The sequence below is a fragment of the Apus apus genome, chromosome 9 (genome assembly GCF_020740795.1).
Source record: "Apus apus isolate bApuApu2 chromosome 9, bApuApu2.pri.cur, whole genome shotgun sequence".
NCBI lineage: Eukaryota > Metazoa > Chordata > Aves > Apodiformes > Apodidae > Apus > Apus apus.
Window position 1 is genome coordinate 17,982,713 of NC_067290.1, and position 23,430 is coordinate 18,006,142.

Consider the following 23,430-nt stretch of genomic DNA (forward strand, 5'->3'; position numbering starts at 1 on the left):
TAGTACTGTGTAACAGAAAAGTATTGCACAACTTCCCCAAGAATTCTGTTCAAAAACGCAACAACAAAAATGTGTATTATTCTCATGAGCTGAAGAGTTATTTCATGCAGCATCCATAATTACAAAGTAATTAAGATTTGTGCAATCACAGAAGCGAAGAACAGTTCCAATAAGCCTAATGTGAGCAGGGTTCTTGGTTTGACCCTGTCCTGATCCTCAAGTTACCATAAACAAGGGGGAGAAAGGAAGAAGGTGCAAAAAGGTGCTTCCATACGTCTTGTGATGGAACCAACAGCAACAAACACACCATTCTTTAAATGCACGGTGGTCCTTAGGCAATAAAGGGATTGCATGGATCTGCATTTCTTCCCCAGTTACATTCTCATTTGCTTAGTTATATAATGTCATAAACAAGCTAATAATTACACCACTGCTCAGCATGCTTTTAGCTGCAGTGATTCAAACTGCTTCCAGTAGCTCACTAATCCAAAGTACAATCCTCTTGACAGCCACTGACAGATTCAGAGTATTCAGTTCCAGATGAAAGGAAGAAAAATCAAACCCCTCATCTGTCTGCTGAAAAAACAGCCAGTATTCCTGCTGACCAGACTCACAGGCTGCTGATGGCACTCCACACCTTGTGCTAAGGCACTAAACAGCTCTCTCAGCCCAACCAACAGCAGACTAGGAGAAGCCCAGACCTACAGGTTGCTAAAACACAGAATGCGGGTGAAATAAAGAGAAAGGAAGAGAAGTGGGCCAGGTAAGGCAGCAAGCCACTGGGATCAGCATCTTGGGAGTTTTCCACCCTTCCAGTAGCACAGCCAGACCCTGGACAGGTGCCCAGCCTTCTACTACAAAATGTGATGCCCCAAAAGTTGCACTCATGCCCCAAAGTCCAACATCCACCTGCCCAGGCAGCTCTGAGAAGCAGACTGTGTCTAGCTGTGCACAGCCAAGGAAGATTTCTTTCCAAAGGCTATCTTGAAATTTTAAGAAAAAACAGAAAATTTGGTATCTTTTGCATCTTCATTCTCACAGGCACTGAAAGGTTTCAATCATCAGCAACCAGCCCCAGCAGACCCCTCCTCAGACATGTGTTCTGCCTTCACACTTCCCATCCACTCTGCTAGCACCAACCTTCCTTGCAGGCTCCAACACAATTCTACATGCATTATTTATCCCTCTTGCTAAGTCATGCAGTGGAATAATTACTTAACTATTGTAATGATATTTTGCAATGGCTGTACTCTATTACCCTAATTGATTTTCATGGGGTTGTTTTTGCTGCATGTTTTGAGCACAAGAGCATACTTTCCTGGAGTATAAAAAGCTAAGTTGGACATTCATTTGAAGCTTAAGAGCTGGATGTCAAAAGTCATTTTTAGGAGAGTATCAATGTATGTTTAATTAAAGCAATGTTGATGTATTACTCATATTTTTGCCATCTCTGCTAACAACTAGTGAAGATATGGTTTTTTCATAAATCTAAAAATAGTTATTAACTATTTTTAAGCGTTAATCATGAAGTTTCTTCCTTCCAATAGGATGTTGTTTCCCCCGTAAGACTCTTCCTCAGTTAGCATAATTACCAAACTTTAGAAAGGTGAAAGACCTGCAACACTTTTACTCACAAAATAAAAACTTAAGTCAAAACACATTTGCATGTCTTGCTTAACACCACATTAAGTTCTACTAAGATAAATGCTCGGCTTAGGACTTTGGAGAATTGTTACAGTAAAACACTAAATAAAATCAGTCCTTCCCATAGACTCAAAGTGATCTAAGCTACACAGCAGACCAGCCCAATTAAACTACTATTTATGTCTCCCTACCACAGTGTATTCTTCAGGCTATGCATGATTCAAGATACACTTGCAAAAGTTTTGTCAAGTGATGAATAGAATTTTTAAAAAACACAATATTCCCAGAAGTTCAAAACTGGTAAGAACACTTTTCCTACCTCAAGCCAGAGAATCTTCCAGGAGGAGCCTTACTTTAAAAGCTGCTAACAATAATACTCTGAACCGGGGAAGGGAGGAAAAGCAGCAAGCCACTGATAGTCAACCCAACTTACCTACTAATAATTTGCTGACTGTATGAGCAAAGGCAAAGATGTAACTCCATGGTAGAGGAATATGATCTTTACGATCCAAGTGAGCACGTTGGTAGCACTAACATATTTGTACACTAACATCAAAAACAGGAATTTCATACAGTTGGCAGAAGACTGAAAATCAGACAGATGAGACTCATTGCTAACTACAGCCCTTCAAAATTTGCTGAGTATCTTGGACTTCCTGGGCATTTTCCTCCTTTCTGCTTAAAAAACAAGATAATGTTTGGTCACCATCTTACTTTAAAAACAAACAAACAAAGAAACAAAAAAAACCCTAAAAGTTTTATACAAAACAGATCCAAAGTTTTATCAGTCTCAGCCCCTGTTCAAATTGCAGAGGTTCCAGAACAACTGAGAGCAACAAGCAGCCTGAGGGGACCTCCACTTACACGGACACACACCAAGCTCACCCTGTAAGTCTCATGTAGGGTTTTATACAATAAAACTCATTTCTCAATTCTTTTTTCTCTATTAAAAAAAAAAACCTCCCTGGAAAAAAAATAGTCTTAGAACAAAGCAAGATCACGAAAAACAACTGTGTTAAGCTTCATGTCAACTTATTCTCTTTGTTCTCAATGTATTGGTCTCTGAGGCCTGATCCAGCCCTTGCAGCTGATGACAGAGTTCTGCAGCAGCCTCTGGACACAATTCACAAAAATCAATGCAAAGAGCAAAAGGTCACATTCTCCGCGAGCATCAACTACCTGTAGATTGAAGGCAGAATTGCAAATGCCAGCACACTCAGAAATGAAGCAACCAACTGTTATTAAACTAATTTTAGCATCCATATTCCCACATCCATGACTAAGTAAACCTGTTTCCTTAAGCTATGTGTCTTTCTGTAAAAAAAAATAAAACACAACAAACTACTCATGCTTGTGACAGGTTTTTAAAACAAGCAAGTGTAGTAAAGAGTTGTACAATTTCATCGCTCTGAGTTCAGAGTGCCAGTAGGAAAAGTCAGCCTGGCTTACAGTGCAGGAAAAAAAAAAAAAGACTGCAAGAGGGGAAAAAATAAAGAGCTGGGGGAAAAAACCTGCACTGTTGCTAGGTGCTATCTCTCACCCTGCCTGCACACTAGGATAAACCCCGAGAATTGACAGAGAACTGTAACAGGTACCTCATTATGGACCTTTTCCCATTACTTGCTTGACATGCCCGGGTGTTGGAAGAGGTAACATCTCTCCCAAGCACAAGCCACAAGACTGTCCTCACAGTTTAAGTCCTTGTAAATGCATACACTGAACATTAAGGTGTTATCTCCCAAACGTTTACAGAGCAGATATGCAGTGTACAGGCATCACATTCTACCTCCCTGTTGTTTGCTGATTTTTGTATCACTTAGTTAATTTGTAATGGGGAAAAAAGTCATCCTCGTCATACAAAGAGGGAAGCTTTTGTTTATTATAAAGTTTCACTATTGCTTCTTCAAATGCTGGTTGAATAATAGAGAATCTCAGGGCAGCAGTGTAAATTCCCAGCATACCATTGTACATTCCCAGCTGATGCAACCTAGGAGCCTTAATGAATCCTTCACAGGTCTAAACTTCTGAATGCAAATACATGGTCCCAGCTTGTAGAGGTGCTGCAAAACTGTCACTGTCAATAAGCCATTTAATGAGCCTCAAAATGACACAGTTTGTGCTCTGGTATTACAGACTGTCCCTGTGGATAGCCTGGCCATCCCACAGATGCTAATAACACTTGTCATAGATGCATTAGATCTTTTTGACCTCAGAAGTTAAGCAACTTAACAACTAACTTGAGTCACATCCGGTAATAAGTACTTCTAATTAATGATCTTAATTGCTGCCAGAGAACAGTATTCACACACTCATGACTATGCATGTTCCTTACTCTGCTAACCCACATGTAAAATTGTACAACTCTTAACAATCCCATGCCTTTAACACCCAAGCAGCTCACAGCTGTGACACTCCTCCAGTGCCATTGTTTTGTAAGTCTGACTTAAAATGCTGGTTTTGAGAAGAGATTTCAGGATTTCAAAGTGTTTTCCAAACTACCTTAACCTCCTATAAGCCGTATGTGGTAGAGGTTTCTCACTACACTCACTTTACAGACATTTAAACCTATGCACGCAAGTCACCTAACTGTCTGGAGTTACAGCAAGTTAAAAGGGGTTGGAGAAAGAGTCCTTGCCACAGGCAGTGCCCCAGCTGCCACCTCCCTGCTCAGAGCACAGGCACATACACAGAAACACCCACCAGCCATCTAGGATAGTACCTTTTTGCAAACATTGTTAGTTTTATTATGTGCCACATGGGAATTCACCACCTCTGGACACCAAGTTCCTGCTTTGGCAAGGTTTGCAGCCCTGTGCCCTGTAACAGGAGTGCTCCTGCCCACCCCTAGGGAAAGCCCATGCTTGCTCCTCATGGGACCACCTCCAACAAGAGAGAAGAGCCACAAAAGGAGCAAAGCAGCCATGGAGGAACAGCCACTTGCAGGTTAATTTGCCATCCCTGGGTCAATTTGGATGATGCCCACCACCTACAGCACACCAAGGCACCTTTCAGCTAACAGACCAGCACACCACCCAGCTGTCCCTCAGACAAATCACCCACATGCTTCATCTTCCACTTTGACAGAAACCCACCAGCACTGTCAGACACTATTAGAGTAACTTCCACATCCCACCCTCTTCACTTTCCACACTTCTCTGATTAAGACACACCATATCCTTCAAATCCCACGCTGGCACCAGGCAGCTGCCAGTCTTTCCTACACGAGTCAAACTACTTGTGTGTAAAACCAATAAAATGCACAGTATTTCCCCAAAATAATTCAGAAGTTTAAGGCAATACAGATTCACAAACTGCTAATACTATGCTGAACTGGAAACATCTCCTAGAGCTTATTAAATATTTTGCTTAAATTGATCCACACCCATGACCGTTGGAGATAACAAATGAAAACGTTTTGCTCTCCAGAAGGCACCTGTAATAACTGAGCAACAGCAGCAAACAGGCTCCAACCAGAGCTCCCCAGCAGTGTTCACACTGCAGAGGGAAGCCTCCCCTTCTGCTGCTAATGATGTGCTCTACCCTGTATCCCCAGGAGACAAATGACTGCACTGGCTGATTGACTCCATCACAGGGCCATCGTCCATCAATGTATTACCTCTCTCACTGAAATCTCATCTCAGGAAGAGAAAGTGCTCAGTACCACTGCTGAAAAAACAGTGAAAGCACTTTCAGAATAAGAGCTCTGAGATATATAATTAGAGCCAAATGTTGCAGCAGAAAGACATTTCCAGCAACCTGAACATATATATGCATGCTTTGTCCAACCAGGACAAGGAAGATTTATGTCCTTCTGCTCATCTAGGTATTTTTTTTTAATTAAGCACAGGGATTTAACACCTACCATTGATCAACTTAAAACTGAAGGATATTTAGCTAGTTTATTTGCTAAAGGGTGAAGAATTCCAGCCTCTTTTACACAGGCTCAAATCAAACCAAAATTTTATTATCCCCACTGACATCTGCAAATACAAGTGAAAGAAAACACAAATCTTTCCTTATATTAATTTAGTACATAGATAATGCAATTTATAAAAGGTAATAAACGTATTCAGTTAAGAGCTACCCCTATAAATCCAAAACATTCAGGAGCAGAACCACAGCACAGGTGGTAGGTAACTCCTTGGGCAACATTCTGGTCAACTTTGCAACATCACTGAGGCCACCAAATCCTCATACTTCTACATCCTCCATCCACCTCCCCGATTTCAGCGTGTTCAGTTGCACATTAATTACTTGGGCATAGTTACACCCGCCCAAAAATAATTTAGTTCAAGAAAAATATTCCAGATCATAATCAGTCTCACATCTGTCAACTTAACAATATAAATGAGAAGGCAGCTTTATCTCAGGCAAGATATTTTGTCTCAGTTAGTACCTCTGCATGTTACAAGCAATCTATCATAACTCTGAAATCCCAAAGAACAATCTGCTTGAGCAAACACGTCTAAACATTTATTCCTTGTTTACCCCTAAACAGAATCCAAAAACTGACTTGTTTTGCTTCCATTTTATTTAAAGACAACCAATCTGATGAGATCCTCTAACCAAATATTCTAGAACTCCTGAACATATTCCTATGTATGTTGTAAATATAGCTTCTGGAAGTTTGCACCTTCATATAGCAACTGACATAAAACATACACTGTGCTTACTTAAATATGGAACATTTCAGCTCTCAGCAAATTGCCATAAAATGTACGCTTCAAAATCAGTCAGAAGGTTAAAATCAGTTTGACTATTACAAAACTTCTGCTTCTACAGTAAATAACATAATTACAAATTTTTCATGCTTTGATCCTTGTAGCATAGGGGGTTACTCCACAATCCCAGGCCAGTGTCTCAAGTAAGACATACAGTTCAGAGTCAGGTCCCCTGGTTTCATGACCCATACAACCATACCTGATCCTCTACAACCTCTTTTTCTCATTCATTTCCAGTATTACTTAACGGCAGATTTGTTGTAGGTGTATTTTTTCAGGAATACAGGCAGTGTTAATAATAATAAAATACTCAGTAACAAATACTATCAAAACAATGCCCAGTTTTAGCCAGTTAGTTTTTTTCTGGGAAGGAGTCAGGATACACCTGACTCTGAAGATATCGAGTCACTGAACAGTCAAACAAAACCCACTAGGTCAGCAATGAGATGTGATGCTTTTTCTTCTCATTTATATTTGAGCCAGTCAGAATTAAATCTTTCCAATGTTTAACAGGCAGAGAATTTGTTGATGCACCAATTAGCACTCTGCTACAAAGAACATGCACCTAATTAATAGCTGGCTTATGGGAAGAGAGATGTTAAGGATTTGGTCGTACCTCCAGATGTACCAAGAAAGTGTGAAAGGAGCTTTGGCTGATGTAAAGAAAATCTGTCTGCACAAAGAGATAATCAATGTATTTAGCATGTGTCAGCTGCAAAAGGAACTTACATAAATGTAATGGAGGCATTTCCACATTATTTCTGTCATATTGTGTAATCCTGCACATCTGCTTAGGGCAGCATGCACAGGTTACTCAGTACTCGTGGTCTGCTTTTTTTGCTGTGTCCTCAATAAACATGAAGTGGCAATAAAGGTAATTTGCGCTTACCTGTCTGAAACACACACACTGTAAATAAATCCTCACAAACCCTCAAAACCCCTTGTCTCTGGGAAGGCCCAGAGTTCTCCTTTTGCGTCATGAAGGAGGCCAGCACAGAGAGAGATGTAACATTCAGCTCCAAGATACGGCCACGGAAAGAGTTTGTATGAACCTTACATTCCAGATCAGAGTCATGCATAACGAAACTCCAGCACACCTTGTGAGGGACCTACATTGCAGGACTGGAACCCACTAACCTACAGAACCACCCGAAATCCCGCAAAATAGGTCAATGGGTTTCCTTGTAAGAAAGAACTGCACCAACAAGGAGAGATGCACGTAATAAAGGACAAGCAGAGAACATCCTTCTCACTTCTCATGCTGCAAGCCTGATCTCTCACCCCGCTGCCATATTCCTGCACACTGGCAGGACTGCTTGAAAGACTCCAGTGCAGAGCCACAAAGTAGATGAAGAGAGTGGAATATCTCCCTTATGAGGAAAAGCTGAGGGAGCTGGGTCTTTTTAGCTTGGATAAGAGGAACCTGAGGGAGACCAAGGGCGGGTGTCAGGGGAATGGAACCAGGCTCTTCTCAGTGATGTCCAATCATAGGACAAGGGGTAATGGGTGCAACCTGGAGCATAGGAGGCTCCACGTAAATGTAAGGGAAAACTTTTTCCCTCTGAGGATGACAGAACACTGGAACAGGCTGCCTAGAGACGTTGTGGAGTGTCCTCCTCTGGAGATACTCAAACCCCACCTGGATGTGTTCCTGTGTGTCCTATTCTAGGGGATCCTGCTCTGACAGGGGGGTTGGACTAGATGATCTTTCAAGATCCCTTGCAAACGCTAACATTCTGTGATTCTGTGAAGTGCTGTGAACTTCTGTGGTTCTCACCAAGTCACCCTGGAAGGATCCATCTGTTCATTCAAGCCCAAGGAAGCAGGAAGCAAAGGAGCAGCACTGCAACAAGGAACAGTGGGTCTACCAACAGCAAAGCCATTTAATTCACGTTGCAAACACTAAGCAGGTCTTGCAGCAGCCAGAGTACAAGGGACACCTGATTCACGATCACTCTTGCAGTTACAGGCAGAGTTACCAGTCTCTAGCACAGAAACTGATGCAGCCACCTAAAATAATCCACCCTGTACATAGCACATTACCTGCCAGCCTTCATCCCATCTTGGGTCCCATGTGTTGCTTTCCAGGACCTAACAGTTCAGCCAAATCAGCCCCACAGCACCAAGAGCTGCTGGGGACACTAACACACAGCACAGAACAGCGAGCCAAGATCCCAGCAATTCAAGGGTGGCTGCTGGGAACCACACTTCACATCCACCACCTCCCTCCTCTCAGCTTTCATCCTGGTCTACACTGCACACTTTTCTATTCCTAGTTCATACATGGTTCTACCTACTAGATAAACCCACCCCGGGGTGCAAACACACACATCAGTTGTGCAAATGCAGCAGCCCCTCCACAACCAGCTGACGGGAACGTGAAACAATCAGGGCAACTAAGAAAGGCACGCAGAGAAAAGTTGCTTGGCACTCCTCTGCCTACCAGCTCACGAGGATCTGCTGAGAGCCAAGGCCAGCACCCAGTGGATGCAGTGTCTGTTTACAGCCCTCTCCTCCTACACACACATACACACTTTGATTTAGATTGCTGTCTATGCAGTGTATGGAGGAAGGGAAAATATAATAATATCCATGCTGCACATTATCAGTGATAGATTAACGCGCTCAGTGTCGCAGCTTATCAATTAGATCTTTTAACAGTCTCCAACAGAAATCAGAGATAGATCTTTAAACCTTACCATCCACATAAGTAACCCACATGGACACCGTAACATACCTTATCCACACTGCAGATTTTAGAACATTATTTAAAGACTTTTTTTATCCCTAATAAAAAACCACCATTAACAGGGAGAATTATTATTCCTTAAGAGGATCCTACCTGAGTGGCAGAAGGAGAGTGAGTCACAGCAGCCACCACAGTACCTACAGTGTTTGTCACCTACAGCATTCCAGGCACCCTAATTTGGCAGCCATAGTGAAGAGGTATTGCCAAGGTGCTGCACATCAACACTGAGGATCCTTCCTGCTACGAACAATTTCCCAGAGGTGCTGAGACCCAAGAGAAATCCTGGGGTGATGGTAATGAGATCATTAATGCCAGAGCCAAACTCCAGCAAAGAGCAAATCAGGACACAACTCTTATTTCTCTCAAATAGCTCAAGTACAAGACACAGATCTTATGCCAGTGTTATGCTTGCACCAGGATGACAGTCAATAGCTGATGTGAAGCTGACCAGCTTCATCTGCTCAGCTTAAGTCCCACAGACTAACTGTGCTAGTTAAAAAAAACAAGCGTGGCATGAATCTGTACCAGTAGTTGAATTATAATGGATCCACACCATGGACCACATGCCTGAGGCACCTGGGGTATGACTCATAAATTCAAACTCAGTGTATTGTCAGACCACAGCCCCAGAATCCAGGGTTTGCTGTAAACTTTTAGACAGTGCTGGTAAACAAGGTATGAGACAAGAGAGGTCTGAAGAACTCCTTGCATGTGGGCCAATATTTTGCAAATAGGTAATAGTGCATTCAAGCACTCACAACTACCTATGCAGAGTTACTGTTCTCATCAACCATTAGCAACAAAGCAGCCCTCAAGGGGACATGTCCTTAGGATCTGGATGGCCCAGTGGAGCACTGGCATGACCCCAGGCTGGTACAGACCATGTTCCACCCCACCTCATCCAAATGCCATTTAACTTCAGCAATAACAGGAAAAATAGGGATGATTTAACCATAGATCTAAAGGGCAAATTAGTAAAACCAGTATTCCAGATTAAGGGCACCAACATCCCTTCCTCAACAGCTTTTTCCAGGCAAGTCACATACACCATTTTTACAGCAAGTAACCCACCTGAAGGCCAGTTTTGGTGCTAAATAAACCCACCTTAATGCAGGTGAAAGCTAATTAATTTGAAATAATAAAATGAAACCACTTTGTTCCTAACCCACACCACAGTTACATATCACAGCAATCACCTTTAGAAAAACAGTCCTCCAAAAATACATCGCAAATAAGCAGGGTGTGTATTAGTTGTAGAGAAGTCAGGATCATGAGCCTGATTCCTCATTCCATGAATAGTAGGAGTATCTGGTGTCTATTCTGGTCAGCCCAGCTCGGATGCAGAACAAGAGAATACTTTTTAATGGTGACATCAACAGCAGTTTATGTCCTTTAAGGTGCTAATTAGATCCTGCCAATATGGAAAGGAATTTTCTGGAGAACTGATGGGGAATGAAGGCCAGTATGTATCCAAGATACCTGTTCCACACAGAAGAGAAAACTCATTTTAATATTATGATGAATACTTTCAGCAGCAGAAGAGTGAAACACGGTTGATGTGTACTCCTTGAGCCCTCCACAATGAAAGGTATGTTCAAACCACTTGATGCAGTCTCCAGATTACGCACTTTGGATACACAGGTATTAGCAACAAATACAACTGACATGCTTATTAAGTGTATGCCTTGTAGAGAACATACATACTACAAATTGTTAATGTTGTACTACGAAGTCCCACTGTTTCGTTAATTTTCACATCAGACATCCAGCTGTTGCTCTTGCACCTTCCACTGATTTTTTTTTTTAGTGCATTTCTCTGTAATCAAGGCACATTCATGAAGCTCAGACAAGGAAAGCACTTATCCTAGAGTCAGAGAAAAATTAACATCAAAGAACTCCATGCACCACTTGTATATTTATCCAGGAAAGGTTCAGAAAATAATAACTATCTCTGTGAAATCACAGGGAAGGGGGGAAATATTCTCCTTCACAACGATGCCTGAAAGCAATCCCATGCAAAAAAAACCTCTGTATGGCTGTGTCTGGGAGGAGAGAGGAAGCTACAAGAAGAGGTGTAAAGGAGCACAACAAATGTTAACAAAAGAGAATGAAAGGGAAAGAGGAGCAAGAATACTATTAAAAACAAATGGAAGCAGGGAACCGTCATCTACCCTCAAATAGGAATTCACAGCTCCCCATCACGGGAAATATAAGGCCAAATTCTGCCCTCACATTCCTAGGAAATCCAAAGTAAGCTTTCCCTGTCTTTGAAGAAATAATGAGTATTGGAAGGGAACGCATGTCTGTGGAGCAAACTTCCCCGCAGAATTTTTAATTCAAGCCTTCTCCTGTGTGCAAGAAGCTAGTGGGGCTATACCAGAGCAACCCACCAGAAGAGCTGCAGGACACAAGTGGAAGCAGCACCAGTTCACTGCACGGTTACACCAACACAAAAACCTCAGGCAAAGAAAAGAGTCTTGTACACCCCAGCAAACACCTTACCATCCCTCGCTCCCAAGCTAGCCTGTTAAACCATCACCTTGCCCAACTAATTGTTGTGTTGAACATCATTTGTATCTTTGCCATGACCCTCACAGAAGGAAAACCATAGAAAAACTCAATATACTTGCCTAAATAGAGTGTAATAAAGTTTAACCATAAAATAGCAAGAATGAAGCTGAAGAAAGGGAGTTAGTGACATACTGTAACAAATCTAGTATTCACTAAGTACTATAGGTTTAATGTAATCTTTGCACGACAACTCCCAGTTCTCTTGAGATGGATTTGACCTCATTTTTATTTAAAAGTGCAACTAAAATATTTATAAACAGCCCCTTGAAAAAATATTCAGGTGTGATTTGACTGTTTAGCATCTATGGTGGTTTTGACCTGGGAGGTGAACTCAAACACACCGTGTTTGAAACTTCTTTTATGAGATCCTAGAGAAAGGGGATGGTTGGATCTGACAAAGTAAAACTCCCAACTGCTGCCAGCCACCCCTTCCAGACACCAACAGATTAAACTGAGTCTGAAAAAATATACACACAGTGAGAATTAGCTAGTGTCCTAACTAGTTCTCAAATTAGAGAAAATTTATCAGCCAAAGCAAATTCTACAGCAAACAACTGGCTTCACCAGTCGAGGGGGGTGGGGGAAAGTAGGTCATACCAGATCTTCATAAAAAAACTGGGCATACTGTAATTGCACACAGTAATTTGATGAAGAACAGTTGCCTCACTACATCTACAATGCATGTCTTTCACTACTTGGTTGAGTTTTTTAAAACACGAGTTTGATAAATTTCCGATAAGTGTTACTGAAGCCTTAACAAAGCGAGGCAGCCTTCAATGTGGAAAAGTGTCATCAACTTGTCAAATTGCAACTTAAAAAGTCAAGCTCATCCGACACCTTATATTTCAAGTAATAAATTATCAATCATAACTCGTTGAGTATCTTTACATCAGTCATTTATTTTAAAAATTCTGAAGAACTTCCCCAGCGTGAACTCATACGTCACATACTGTAACAGTCAAAGAAACACCACAACAAAGAACTCTGACCTTCCAGGTCTTCTCAACATATGACGCTCACTCACAGCCTTCAATCACTCCTGCTTTCAGCTATATTTATCATAAATTAAATAAATATGCAAGAATACATGATGGTCCATTGAATATTTTAAATACTTTCTCAAATTCTACAAACAAAAGCAATTTTAAAAGCTGCAAAAATGAATAGAAAGCTGATGAATTAAATGAATTAAAATTAGAAGCCATTCATAAGGGTCCATTAAAAGCTAAATGGAAGTACCACGTTCTAGACCCGAGGATCACATCTGCAAGCAAGGCTACAGCTCTTAACCTGAAATCATCTACTGCTCTCCCTCTTAATGGCCCTTTAAAAGGCAAAACATTCCACTACCTCAATAAACAGTTTGAAAATTGTAATTTTAAAAAAAAATTTTAAAAGGTCATGCAAGAGAAAGTTGCTGCTCTCAAAATGAACCTCAGTATGGTGGCCAAACAAAAGGGATAGAATCTGATACCAGATCCAACCCGTTCGGGTTCCTGTGCCTCCCTCAGGCTCTCCTCCTGCAACCACCCGTGCACACACCTGACGTGAGGCTGAGAGCACTTGTGGTGACTGCACGGTCACGGGCTGTAGCAGCAGGGTTGAAGACCAGGAGACTGCAAGATCACCGTGTTTCACCTGAGCCAACAGGAAAGCCAAGGAAACAGACACCTCCACCTGCTGTGGGAGGTTTAGCTGCGTGACAAAACACCGAACAAAACCAGAGAAGAATCAGCTGTAGGTGCATAGAGAACACCGCCGTCCCAAAAGCTTGACCTTACTGAACGCTTTAATTATGCTATTTAAAACTGTATTAAGTTCAACACCCCTGCATATTTTGTAAAAAGTGTAGAGATATTTATAATGGACGCGCCTCATAAAACAGGCAGTAGAAGCACTACAGCACTCAAGTCGCCCCAACTCAGTTTCAGTGGCCCAAAAGCATGCTCCCCATTAGAAACGTAGGCACTTCACATTGTCCAAAACTCAGTGCAAACAATAACTAACCAAACACGCTTTCACCTCCTTTGTCAATCAAGGCAAGACAGCCAAGTCACGCGAACAGCCCGCTGGTGAGAGCGCTGCTCTGCTCAGAGGAGGAAAATGATGCCTGTCACAATGGAAATCTTACGGACGACCTCCTTGGCAGAGCAAAGCAACGGGAACTCAAATTTGGAAGATACAATATGAGCAAAATCAGACGTCAACAAGGCAGAACAAATCACAAAAAGAAAGAAAAGGCAGAGCACCACACACCTGTTTCAGTGCCAACTGATATTTCCAGGACAAACTTTCTGAACCCACTGACTGGCAGAGTGCAAGTTTTTTGGATTGAGGTTTTTCTTTTTGAGATTAACTACTGTATGTCAGCTTCACCATCTCATAAAGACTTTCACAGTTACTCAGCACAAGGCAATCAGAGAGACCTGACAGCTCAAGCTTTCAGAAATCCACACCATTCCCACACTGAGCACAAAGCCAATTCCTTTTGGATGACAACAGACGCCAAGAGATCAACATCTCAGGAAGGGAGCTGTTGTTCTCATGGCATCTTTAGTTTCAGCCGTTTCCTTCCTCGCTCCCTAATACTCAATCATTTCTACTTCTGCAGAAAACACAGGTAAATATCCACCCAAAACACAGAAAACCATCTGCCCCAGCCCACAGACAGAACGTTTCTGGCCGGCTGCAGATCTCCAAGAAGCCCTCCGCACATCAGCAACAAAAACGCACAGAACAACAAAAAGATCCAGGTTGCTGCCACATCCACCAAACATGTCTTCCAGCTCCAATTAAACGCTTGAAAGAGAATCTTTGCATTCCACCAGCTTTTGAATAGGGACAGAAGGGACTGCATCCCGGGGGGAAGGGGGGATGCAACCAGCCGATATCCAGGCAACAACGAAAAAAATCAACAAGTAGGCGTAGAGCGAGAGGTGCGGACGTACCTCGTGGAGGTGCCTTTCCTGACATCACAGATGCTGCACTTGAAGGCTTCGGCGCTGTTCCTGAAGGTGCACACGCTACAATCCCAAAAGCCTTCGTCGGCTGCAGGTTTGGCTTGCCTTTTCGGCCTTGAGGAGGGCGAGGGGAAACGTGTGTGCGTACGTGTGTGTTTGGGGAGGAGGAGGGAGGCGGCGGGAGGAGGAGGGAGAGGAGGAGGAGAGAAAGAAAACACACACATGAGAAACCATGTTACAGAGCCCCGAAACCCAGCGCCTGCTCTCCCCCCGCGCCCGGGAACAGCCGACAAACACCTACCGGGGCCGGCGCCCGGAGGTGCGGGGCGGTGCGGGGGGGCGGTGCGGGGGGGGCACCGCGCTCCGCCCCCGGCCCCGCGCCGCGGGAGGGCCCAGCCGGGCCGGGCTGAGCCCAGCCGGGCCGGGCCGGCCGCCTCCCCCGGCGGGGGCCGCCCCCCTCCCCCGGAGGAAGGGTGGGTGGGAGAGTTTGAAGGCTGGGAGGCGCGTTCCCTCCTCCACCTTGTTAAACCTCCCTTTGTCTGGGAGCAGCGAGTGCGCGGAGCGGGAGGGCGAGCGAGCGGAGCCGCCATGGTTGCTCTCACACCAGACCAGCCCTGGCACCGGCGGCAGGCAGGGAGACACCGGCACTCCTCCTCCTCCTCCTGCTGCTGCTGCTGCTGCCCTTCCACGCTCCCTCCATCTTAGCAGCCTAACCCCCTCCCTCCCCGCTCGCAGCCCCCCCCGCCCCGGCCCCCCGCGTACCTGGCGGGGCGGTCGCGGGCACACCGCCCCCTCCCCGCGGGCTCCCTCCATCTTAGGAGCCCCTCGCCGCCGCGGCCCCCCCGCTCCCCCGCGGCGGAGCACACGCACACAACTACCAGCCAGGGGCCTACCCACCGCCATCCCCTCCCGCCGCGCCAGCGCCGAGCCGGGCCCGCCGGCGGGGCAGGGGCGGGCAGGGGCGGCCCCCGCCGCGCTCCCTCCATCTTAGCTGCCTCTCCCCGCCCGCCCCCGCGCCCCCCGCGCCCTCGCTCACCTGGTCGGGCTCTTCTTGTCGCCCATGACCATGAATCGGGGCCGCCCCTGCCCTGCGCACAAAGAAAGAGGCGAGGGGGAGGGGGACGGGGCTGCCTCCGTCCAGCAGGCTCCGGCTGCTCCTCACCCCCGCGCCGCCGCTCCTGCCGCTGCCAGGCTCCGCTCCAGACTAGCAGCGCAGCGCAGCCCGGCGCCCTCCCTCCTCCTCCTCCTCTCTCCCTCCCTCCCCGCGCCGCTCCGGCGGGCGGAGCTCGCTGCCGCGCCGCGGCCAATGGGGGCGGCCCCGCCGGGGGGAGCGGGGGGAGCGCGGGGAGCGCCCCCCGAGCGGCACCGCCCCCCGCCGGGTCCCACCCCCGCCGCGACCCCCCCCCAGCCCCGGCCGGGAGCCCCCTCGGGCCGCCTCCGTCTCCTCGGCGCGGCGGGCGCTGCTCCCGCACCCGGAGCCCGGCGCGGTGGGAGGGCGGGCTCGTCGCAGCCGGCGGTGGCCCCTTCCTTTCCCGTCCCTTCCCCCTCAGAGGGCTCGTCGCCTGCCCGTCCCCCGCCGGGGCCTGCTGCGGCCGCGGGGCCCGTCCTGCCCGCGGGGCGGGAGCGGGAGGGGCGGCAGGTACCGGGGATGCACAGGCCCGTTCCGTGAGAGCGCGGCGGCCGGACCCGGCCTCGCCCTGCGGGGCCGCTGCCCTGGAAGTTACCCCGTAGGGTTGGGCAGCCGGGAACGAGCTCCTGCTCCGTGCCCTGACCTGAGGGACGGGCTCCCTGTGCCTCCGCGAGCAGCTCGGCTGTTGCCTTTCCCCGTCTCCACTTCGGGTCAGGTCAGCAGCCCGCGCGGAGGCAGAGGCAGCCGGGCAGCGCTGCCCTGCCCTTCAGAAACGCTCCCATCCATCTCCCGGGGACCTGTCGACGCCAAACGCACAGGCTCCGGTTCTGCCAAACTCGCAAGGTGGCAAAAAGCGACATTTCCCAAAAAGCATCTGGCCCGTCTGCTCCCCCCCTGCCCCTCGGGGCCGGTGGCAGCGCGGGCACGGCGGGCGGGACGGCGACGTGCGGGGCCGAGCCCTCGCCATCTTTCCCGAGCCGCTTGTCACCCGGGGCCGGCCCCGCCGCAGCAGCGGGGTGGGGAGAAGGGGGCAACGAGCAGCTCGGGAAGGGCGGCGGTGATCACGGGAGACAAAAGTTTGTTCAAGTGCTCCTGGCTGCGCTAGCACACGCCTTGCGGGGCAGACATGTTTTGGCCGCGCTTTCACGCATCTCCCCGTGGTGACAAAGCCGAGCTCCCAGCTCGCAGCTGGGAAGAGTGACACCCACCCCCAGGTCAGGAGCAGCGCGGGCAGCAGGGGTGGCTGCGGGGTTGCAGGGCGAGGGGTGGAGAGAGTCTGAGCAAAGTTAACCGACGGCTGAAGGAAAGGAAAAAAAAATAATAATAAAAAAAGAAAATCGCCACTTTAAAAGCAAAACAATGTAAGTGGCTTAAGGCGGGATGTGCTCCTACCATGACAGGAGGGAAGCATAACCGTGTCCTGCGCTTTAAAGCTTTAGTGGTTTGGACTCACTGACAAGCCACAGAGGTTTTTTCCCCTCCACTGATGCCCATTTTAACAGTCCAATCGTGCTGACAGCATCACCTCTCCTTCTTGAATAGCTGCGTGTAATCCACTTACCCTACCCAGCCTCCCAGCCCCACACAGGTAATTTAACCCTTGCTGGCCCCTTTGCCAACCGATTTAACTGCCATTTGTACAGACAAAGACTTCCAATGACTTTTTTCTGAGCTACACAAGTTCCCGAACAATACAGCGAGAAGCAGACATATTCTAAGGGCAGAGTTAAGGTTGTGCAATTATCACATGTAGGAAGTGTCATTTTCCCATTGCATCTGCTGTTTTCCAAACATTTTTGCTCTTTTAGATTACAGCAGTAACGTTTGCTTTGGGAATCTGTGTGGGAACAGTAACTCAGCAGTGCTCACGGGGTCTGGTGAGCATGGAGCCCCGGTGTCTGGGGACAAGGTCAGTGGAGAACCTGAGAAGAAGCACGGAAAGGCAGAAAGGATTGACATTTTTAACTGGGAGGAGGTCTAGGCACAGTCTGAGTCCTGTTGTCTGCCACAGCTGCTTCCCTTAGCTCCCTGCTACCGTGTTAAAGAGAGCAACAGGCACCAAGAAAGTTATTGTGGACACACCAAGGAGCTACGGCCCATTTTTAGAAAGCCATTTATCTCCTCAAAAAAGTCTCAGGATCGCTATTTTCACAGAAAAAAGTTTTCTTTCCAAAAACCTACTACATCCTTTATTATCAATTTCCCCAGAAATCTCCCTTCCTCAGCAAATAATACTTTCAAGATTGTGTGACAACCCATGTGTTCAGTCATGTACACGCACTGGGAGGTGATCATTCCCAGTTTGCTAAACACTCCTCGAACCACAGCTGGGTGTCTCTGCCTTCATGCACAGTTCCTGGAGGGGCACTGTGGCTGCTGGTGGTCTCACACATTGATCCAGCCAGAGTTTGTAGGATGCTGCGTCCCATGGGCAGCACTTCCCTGTTGACCCCTCCAGACACTGACACACCAAAACAGGAACCATTGGCAGAAATCAGGGCTGCAAGTAGTCAATCTAAACAACAGCTGCCTTGGTGGGGTGTTTCTTCGTGTCAGGTTTGGAGATGCTGGGATGAGACAGACGGAGCCATCCTTCTCACCTGAACCATCCCTCACCCCAGCAGTGCTGCAGCTGCTCCTGCTTCTTTGCTTCAGCCCTGAAAACAGGCAACAGTCCAAACTGACCATCCATGCCCTCCATCGAGCAGCCAGCCAGGGATGCTGGGAGGCTCCTCCCGGAGCTAAGCCTCTTCAGCAAGGTGAGACCTTTGAAACCTGAGGTGCTGAGAGCACAGGGATGATTCCCTGCACCTGGACCATCAGTAGAAATGGATTTAAAATAAACCAGGATGCTGCGTGTGCAGCCAAAGTCAGTATTTGTGCATAGGATTCAATGCCAAACATAAATATTAACTTGAGACTCTCGGCCCCGTTGGTCACTGTGGTAAACATGCATTTTTGTCATTCTGCATCAGAAGTGCATAACTTCTCAGAAGTTACAGCAGTCCTGAACAGCCTGAAGTCTAACCTCTGACAAAGGACTTATCTGTGGATTTAATATGGAATTCGTTGCACAGGAGTTGGAATCAGGCTCAGGACACAGGTCCTGAGCTGCTAGTTCAGGCAGAGCTAAAAGGATCAGAAGTGATGCTGCTGTCTCTGGGGCAGGGAAGTTGCGTATCACCACACAATTAGCACCTTTTAGTAGAAGTGGGTGGAAAGGGAAATTAGCAACTGAGGGTAGAAATGGTGAACCAGCTACTCTGGAGCATCTTAACAGCCAGCATTCATTTCACTCCATCCTGCTGAAGAGGGATTAAACGTGTTTGGCCCCCCTAGGTTTCCAGGATGAGCAGAAGACACCGAGGGGTGGAAAAGAAAAGAAGCTGTGTGAAAGTCAGTAGACTTCACAGAAAGCAGCATAATGTTTGCCATACCATGAGAGTATCCTTGGCAAAGGAAGCAGGAGCCTAGGCTCAGAAGCCTGGAAGTCTTCACCACAAAACAAATACCAAACCAGGAAGCCAGAGCTGCTGCTGGCCAACTGACCGCTCTCTTGCTCTCAAAGCACAGCACTAACTGCCATCAGCCCCAGGTGCCAACACCAGTGAGAAGTCAGGGGAAATTACCCTTGGAATTTCACTTAGCACTTGACAGCATCTTTAAAAGCATGGCCCAGGCTGAGTTTGTAAGATTTTGGGAAAAGCATTCCGCTAGGGATTGTGTAAACACAGATCTGGCTGATGGATGGTCCTGGTGCACCAGAGCGGTTCATAGATGCTCCAGCAAAACATACTGAATTAACAACTGTCTCAGATTAATACAGGGACACCAAGAGACTTCACTGATAATTGCGGAAGAGAAATTAACTCAGATGCACGTTCAGATGTGATATTTTTAGCTGAACTGGGAGCACGGGCATAGCAAAGTTGGCAAGGGATGAAGCAAGAGCCATGGAGCTGGAGGAAGATTGTTGGTAGAGCTGCTCAAAAAAAACTGCCTTGGGATGAACATTACTTGCTATTTTCCTTAGTGACTCCACTGGGAAAAAAAGGGACTGTGCTAATAAGTTGAAGATGAGAAGCAGAATGTCACATTGGAAGAAGAGAATGAATTTGAGAGACAGCAAATAGGAATGGGATGAAATACAGTGCCACTGACTTAGGTAGCTTGTTGTTCACAGTAAAACTTTCTGATTTGGAGCAGAAGCTCATTGGTTTTGTACAGAGGAGGTAGAAGACCCCTCTCTAGTGTTTAAATGCCACTGGTGTGACTCAGCTCCTGAAAAGGCCAGTGTCAAGCAGAGGGGATCAGAAGTACTGAGAAATGCAGACAAGGAAATGTACAATGGCACTGTGCAGTGCACAGCCAGGGCTTGTTGGAATTACTGTTCTCAAAATGATTCTCCAGTGGATGAAAGAAACACTTTCAGGCTGGGACAAGCATGGAGAAGAATTTCTAAGACAGTCAGAGGAATTGAAAGCCTATTTTATCAGAGAAGCCTCTACAAACTCAAATTCCTCAGCCTAGGGAAAGGAAGGCTGGGAGGAGATTTGAACACTCTAAAAAACACACTGGAAAAGGAGGCAGCACATTGCAGCAATAAAAGAGTTAGAAGACGAGAAAGAAGAGGACAACTGATCTGTGCTGGACATGTAGGCTGGAAACTAGGCATCTGTTTCTAACCTTCAGAGGAGCAAGAAACAAAAACAGCCTCACTAGGAAGGAGCAAAGGCAGTTACTGTAAAGATGGACCTTGATCTCTTGCAGAAGGTATCACACAGAGGAGCAGCTCACACAGACCCTCCTGCCCCTGTGATCCTGCTGAGGTCAGACCCTACTGCTGTCAGCAGAGTCCTCTCTCTCCCCCCTCACCCACCCACACCAAATAATTATGTCTGACTTGTTTCCAGCCAACAGATCTCAGTAGATGCTCTCTCAAGGGAAGAAGATGTAATAGAGAAGAAAACCCTTCATCCAGCTTTTGTGCCTAGAAATGGATTTCTCAGACACTCAGGGATTTCCAGTTTGCTTTTAAATTTGGTATGCATGGTTTTCCTCCCAGAAAACTCAAACTTCCTCTCTTCAGCGAAATAAGGGTATTTTTAAAGTTTTCTTTTTCTTTTCTTTTTTTTTTTTTTTTTTAATATAATCTATTTAAGGATAGTCGTTCATTAGTTCTTTGGAAAACAGTTTTAGACTGAATTAGCAAATGATCAAATGCCGACTATCAGGAACTTCAAGCAGCAAGCCAAAACCTTTCTATCAGAAACAGCCTGCTGAAGAACCACGTAATAGAAAAAGGATCTGAAAGATGAGGAGCAATATGCAAGCTACAGCCAGTGCCAAGAATCTCCAGGGTCTGCAAACCCTTAAAATGCCAGAGAGACAGGAGCACAAAGCAGCCCCAAAAGGTAGAGAGGCATAAAAATCTCTGTGTGCAACAGCGTTAAATGAAAAACTTGGCTGAGCAGAAAAGAAAGCCAACAAAAACTAGAGGCCCTGGCTAAGCATCCTGCTCACTGTATCCCACAGATAGCAAAGGCTGTGCAATTTAAATCTGTAATCCCTTCCCGAGCAAAGAGGCTTTAGCAACAGCACAATCTGGATGTCACCACCGTATGAATAGGCATCTTGGGACTGCTCTGGAGAGCAGAGGTCAAAGTTTAGTGATGTATGTAGTTGTCTCCCTAATGGGTCTTATTGATTATTATCCATAGAAACAAGCAGAGTCTCCAAATCTGCCTCCCCCTTTTGTGCTAGATGCTGGCAAGCAAGAAACCAGCACCTTCATCATCTAGCTCCACGCAGTTTGTAAAACATTGAAGTCTGGGGTGAGGAAAGACACAAAGTTGCTGAACAGACTAATGAGACACAGCAAGCGGAAAATGGGAAATAGATCTGTGTAACATCTGCACAGCAATGATACATGGGAGCACAGTGTCAAAAATTAATAGCTAATAAAATACAAAAAACAATTAGCGTAACACGAGGGAGAGAAGAAACCAAAAGCCAACATTGCAGTTGCATCACCTAAGTAAATGATGTGTCATGGAAAAAAGCCCCAGCACAGACAGAGCCAAAGTCACACTTGTCCAACCACAGGTGTCCCAGCAAGGTCTCCTAAGTATTGCACTGAAATTGTCATATCTGTGATACAAAATCATGGTAATAATTTGGTATCTTGACAGCACAGGCACAATTCTGTTGTGGAAACTTCAACAGGAGAGCAAAAATAGAAAAAGCACCAGAAGGACTTGACTGAAAGTACCAATGCTATTTTTTCCTATTCTAGTGAGCACGGCTGTGGCAGGCAGCCAGCATGGTCCTGTGGGCAGAGCCATCTCAGGGAGGGCACTGGGAACCCCCTTGGGGGCACACTAACCTGATAAATAAGCAAGGAAAAGGGTGATTATCAGATTTCTTCAAACTTCCTGAGTTTGTGACACAGAGGTAGAGAAAGCAGGCTCAGGTTTTGAGACTTTGGTACTTCCACTTCTGGCTGTTGCTAGAAACTGGAAGTGGAAAAGAAAAATACCCAACCTTGTCTACAATATTTCAGATTCTCAGAAGAAATCCCCTCTGGGTTCAGGGTTAGGAACTGTCTCAGGTGTCAGGAAGGTCCTGGCTCTCTCTGGAGATCTTTGCCCACCTCCATATGGAGACACAAGGCCATGAGGGGTGGCCCTACTGGTGGTCTGAAAAGGGGCAGAGGATGTTCCAGTGCTGCTGACCCAATGCTGCTCAGCAATGGCCATTCCCCACTGGTGCCAGACACTGGTTCCTGGGTGTTCCTCTCACACCCACCCCAGCACACAGAAATACGGGATGTGAAAGAGCCTCCCCTGAGGAGCTCTGTGCACACACTCCTGCACCTCAGAGTGAGTCCTCCATGCAGGGCAGGGATGAAGCAAGGCTTGCTGCCCTTCAGAAGATCATGTAAGTGGCTCCAGCTCCTGGCTCTGTGGGACATGCAGCTCATTAGCACAGGTTAGATCGACCTTGTTATCTGGCCACGTGTCCTCACATTGAAAAAGATGGGTCTGCTCACCTGAAAGAGAAAAAAGGAAGCGAGTATAAAGCAAAGTATGGACTGTGTCATTGATACTGAGGCCACAGCACAAACCACATCAGCAGTAGCCACATTTACGCCAATGGGTCTGAAACATGATCCCAGACCCTGCCAGGGATGTCGTTATTCCATACACAGCTAAGGCAGAGAACAACAGCACTGCTGCACACTCATTTTCTTACAGCAAATCTGCCTTGCCCTGGGGCATGTCAAGGGCCTGGCTCCAGGCATTCCGAGCTGCTGTGCTCTGTGCAGCTGGCATTAGGATGACCAGCACCTGGTGGGAGTGCAACTACGCAGGACTCACCCAAACAACAACAAAAAAGTCCCTTTTCTTGTAGAGTACAGCTGGATTCCCTTCCTCCTGTCCCCTTAGCAGATGTCAGAAAAAAGCATGAATGGCAGCAGCTCTGTGCTTGAATCTCACACTTCTGCAGAGCTGGCCTAGTGTTTCTGAACCCAGTTCTGGAACGTGTTGCTTTTTGAGAAGAAAAATAGAGAGAAAGGGGAAAAAAAAACTTCTTAAACACCTAATAGCAAACTCCTTCAAAAGAAAGCTTGCTTCAAGCCAAAAAACATTTGCC

The 23,430-nt window shown here is 46.4% G+C and overlaps 1 protein-coding gene across 1 annotated transcript in view; it reads right to left on the reverse strand.

Moving 5' to 3' along the window:
• The window catches only part of RYBP (RING1 and YY1 binding protein), a 40,448-nt gene extending 24,600 nt beyond the window's left edge, over positions 1–15,848 (reverse strand). Inside the window, exons 1-2 of the mRNA XM_051627556.1 lie at positions 15,682–15,848; positions 14,634–14,759 (exon numbers count right to left, since the gene is read on the reverse strand). Coding sequence (XP_051483516.1) covers positions 14,634–14,759; positions 15,682–15,713 — 158 coding nt within the window. The 5' untranslated portion in view covers positions 15,714–15,848. The remainder of the gene's footprint in view (positions 1–14,633; positions 14,760–15,681) is intronic.
• Between the last annotated feature and the right edge of the window lie 7,582 nt (positions 15,849–23,430).